General features: G+C 37.9%; 1 protein-coding gene across 2 annotated transcripts in view; it reads left to right on the top strand.

Annotated features, from left to right (window-relative positions):
* Positions 1-277: 277 nt before the first annotated feature.
* Positions 278-3,941, top strand: part of sf3b3 (splicing factor 3b subunit 3) — a 31,838-nt gene continuing 28,174 nt past the window's right edge. Inside the window, exons 1-3 of one of the 2 annotated variants that reach the window (XM_015383798.1) lie at positions 278-412; positions 2,995-3,119; positions 3,287-3,442. In XM_015383798.1, coding sequence (XP_015239284.1) covers positions 3,050-3,119; positions 3,287-3,442 — 226 coding nt within the window. In that variant the 5' untranslated portion in view covers positions 278-412; positions 2,995-3,049. Of the gene's footprint in view, positions 413-2,287; positions 2,312-2,994; positions 3,120-3,286; positions 3,443-3,941 lie in introns of those variants that run through there. The other variant, XM_015383799.1, reaches the window with a different exon arrangement.

The raw sequence follows: 3,941 nt of genomic DNA, 5'->3' as shown, positions 1-3,941 counted from the left end.
CAAGGAAAACCAGCTGATCTTATAAAAATGTATATAGCCTTTTCCCCTTAAACTACAAATCATTAAACTCAACATAAATAACACTTGAAATATATCATGTTGTTTGAATTTAATCAGTTATATTTATTTTTGTTATAGTATTGTTTAATTTTATCTCTTTTGCCTTAAAAAAAATTCCTAACCGGGTTAATTCTGTTGATTATTCACTTGGCTTTAATTGTTTTAGTCTCTGTCTCCATCTGCTGACACATGGCGTTACTACAATCGGTCATTTTAGTCAGGCATTGTTTCAGGTCGCCTATCATCGATGACTGTTAGAAGGAAGGACCCCGGATCTCCGAAGCGTAAGAGAAACGTTTGAATGGAGGATATTTAATCTGCTGAAATCACAAACATCTTCCTAAATATCCTGGTAAATATTGTATTTTGCACATCCTAAACTTGTCTGGATCCAAACATATGCCGTATTGATCGTGAAGTGTGGCTGTTTTTAAGTCAAGCGAATCCATCAGGCGAAAAGTGGCGCTTCGTATGAAAATCTTAAAAATGGAGGTTAACGATCCCCAACAGGCCGAGTTTCAGTTTAGAGCTCAATTTAGAGCCACACAGGCCGGTTAGAAAGTAGGGGTCTGGGTTTAAATGCAAAATCCTATTTTCAGATGAGTTAGCTGGTTCAAAATAATAAAAAAGAACGTGCTAAAGTGTTACAGTGCAAAATCAGCTTAGAGTAAAAACCCCTTTTAAAGTGTGTCTAACAATGGACCCATCCAAAGAACCTGGATTCTGCCTTAAAGTCAATGTTAAATCAATTATTTAATTATTCAGTGTTTGAGTTTGATATATTTTGATGATCTTTCTTTTGTTTTTCACGTACTTTTTTTTTACCGCGTAAAAAAAATTAAAACATGTTGTGTAATTTATGGAAATTTCAAACTGTTACCAATAATGAAAGTTGGTTTTTCTATTATGAGATATTCAGGATTGGTTCTTAACGTAGGGTTCATACAAAGATGCCATAGAAATGCTTAAAAATCCTCCTAAATAATTCAATCTGCTAGATTAGATTAGATTAAACTTTATTGTCATTACACACAGGTACAGGTACAAGGCACTGAAATGCAGTTCAGGTCTAACCAGAAGTGCAATAGCAGCAAGTGCAGGATAAATAATGGTTCCATAAATACACGACATGGGTTTCTACTGAATAAGTATAGAGATGAATACCATTATAAACAGAATCTCACTAATAGATTAATAATAATGCTTGATTCCTGAGTTTCAGTGACTTCAGGAAAGTTTGAGTGTTTTATGTCTGTTGTATTTGATTAAAGATGAAGCAGAAAAATGTGGCTCCATTCAGTTCAGTTAACTGTATTATGATGCAAAGTATTTGCACTGTTTATTAATAGAATTAGGTTGTGTTTATCATAGGGCTGAAACAGTGAATCGGATTAAAGGAATAGTACACCCAAAACATGATTAGCCTTCATTTTCTACTCACCCCCATGCTGAACAACACTCTGGAGTACTTTTTTGATATCTCAAATGCATCTGGAGATCTGGGAGGCTTCTTGCTGTCTGCTGACATTCAAATAATGGAGGTCTATGGCGCCCGAGGCAGAAAGGTCCATAAAAGTCCACAAAAAACGTGTCAATATTCCTCCATACTGCTCGTCCAATGTATTCCAAGTGTCCTGAGTGGGTAGCGTCCATAATTTACTCGAAACAAAGTCATTTAGAATGTTTTTAGAGCATAAACAGTAGTGTATAGGATTTCCTAAAAGCGCGTTCACGAGTCTACGGAAACCGCGGCAGACCAAGCCAGATGAAAGTGCGCATTCAGCGTCTGCTCTTGATAATGCAAGCGTAGAAGAAGAAATGTGCTGTTTACCTGTGCAAAGAAAGAAACAACGAAAGAAAAATGTCTGAGGACTTCAGTGTTGAGGAAGAGCATGAGTTCTTTGCCGAGCTGAATGCGCACTTTCATCTGGTTTGGTCTGCCGCGGTTTCCGTAGACTCGTGAACGCGCTTTTAGGAAATCCTATACACTACTGTTTATGCTCTAAAAACATTCTAAATGACTTTGTTTCGAGTAAATTCTGGATGCTACCCACTCAGGACACTTGGAATACATTGGACGAGCAGTATGGAGGAATATTGACACGTTTTTTGTGGACCTTTATGGACCTTTCTGCCTCGGGCACCATAGACCTCCATTATTTGAATGTCAGCAGACAGCAAGAAGCCTCCCAGATCTCCAGATGCATTTGAGATATCAAAAAAGTACTCCAGAGTGTTGTTCAGCATGGGGGTGAGTAGAAAATGAAGGCTAATCATGTTTTGGGTGTACTATTCCTTTAATTGTGATTAATTGATTATTGGTTTTTAACTGGAGTGTAGAGACTGTGAAACATGCCTTTAGCTGACAGAGCAACCAAGTTAGAGCACTAATTGTATCAAAATTGTAAAAAAAAAAAAAAAAAATGTATATATATATTTTGCATTTAACATAAAACAATTGTTTTTAAATAAGATTGTTGTTAATATGTTCTATCCAGAACTCCTCAAGTGGAAAGGTTTTAGTTTAACCTGGTTTAACTTTATAAAATCTCTCTAAGGAACCTTTGGCTAGCTGATTATTAATCAAAAATTATCGACAGATTAATCGATTTGCAAAAATAGTTATCGCCCCAGTTTATTAATAACAGAGAATGTTAACTCGGTTACAAATGCTTTATTGTACAAGACTTTTACTTCTCTTCATTAAATTTTAAGATGTTTGGGAAATTTCTCACCTTAAAGTTCAGGTTTTAACTCCTACTTTAAGTTACTGTTCATGTATTTCTGCAGCTAACCGGCAGATGATTTGGTTTGTGCAGAAAGCTGCTCAGAGTCACAGAGCTTTCCAACGAAAACTCACTCAACGTGATCACCTCTGGGTTAACTAGTAACAGGCATCATTAGTCACTGTTGGTTTGTCCTGTTCCTCCGTAGTTCTGAGCCGGGCTGAGCTCTCCGTCAGCTGTAACAGGACAACGCCGTAGGAACCATGTTTCTCTACAACATCACACTGCAGCGGGCCACTGGCATCACCCATGCCATTCATGGAAACTTCTCAGGTGAGTTTCCTCGGCTTCTGCCCGTTTGGTAAAGACGCTTTCTGACCCTTCATCTCGTTTAGATGACCTGTCATTTAAAGCTCAGCTTTTCTTCACATTTGGAGGTTTTTAGGAAGCCTCACACATTCCCGCCGACAGATTTTGAGCTGAGTTTTTTTCTTATGTAGGAACCAAGATGCAGGAGATTGTTGTTTCCAGAGGGAAGATCTTGGAATTGTTGCGCCCTGATGCCAACACAGGAAAGGTGCACACCCTCCTCACAATGGAAGTGTTCGGCATTGTCAGATCGCTGATGGCCTTCAGACTCACAGGAGGAAGTAAAGGTTAGTAGCCATGATAACATGGGTTAGAATATTTAATCCTAAACAGTCTCTGGCAAAATGGCCTGTTTTACTCTTGTATCTGTGCTTTTTGGGTAATTCTTTATGTGGGTTTAAAATATGAAGATGTGAGCTCTGCTTGTTGAAAGCTTCTGTGTTTCTCCATCTGGATCAGACTCCATTTTCTTTGCTCTGGATGTTTTATTCCTTGCTCTTGTGTGGAAACTGTTGAGGTCTGGGGAGCACTTGGGGCTCCTCTTTGGGATCATTTTCAAAAAGAAATGTGTGTTGTTGTTTTTTTTTTGTTTTTGTTTTTCAATGCATAAAAAACCTCAACAAAGTAGCCGACTGAACGATCGCCCTCAGAGAAATCGGACCCATTGTAGAGGAAAACTTATTTCACATGTCAGCCAATGAATAGGAAAGATTACTATATTTTAGGGCTGCAACTAACGATTATTTTAAAAATCGATGAATCGGCCGATTATTTTTTCGATGAATC

The sequence above is a fragment of the Cyprinodon variegatus genome, unplaced genomic scaffold (assembly GCF_000732505.1).
Source record: "Cyprinodon variegatus isolate N-32 unplaced genomic scaffold, C_variegatus-1.0 Scaffold294, whole genome shotgun sequence".
Lineage (NCBI taxonomy): Eukaryota > Metazoa > Chordata > Actinopteri > Cyprinodontiformes > Cyprinodontidae > Cyprinodon > Cyprinodon variegatus.
The sequence above is the reverse complement of the archived record's forward strand: the minus strand, read 5'-3'. Positions and strand labels throughout refer to the sequence as shown.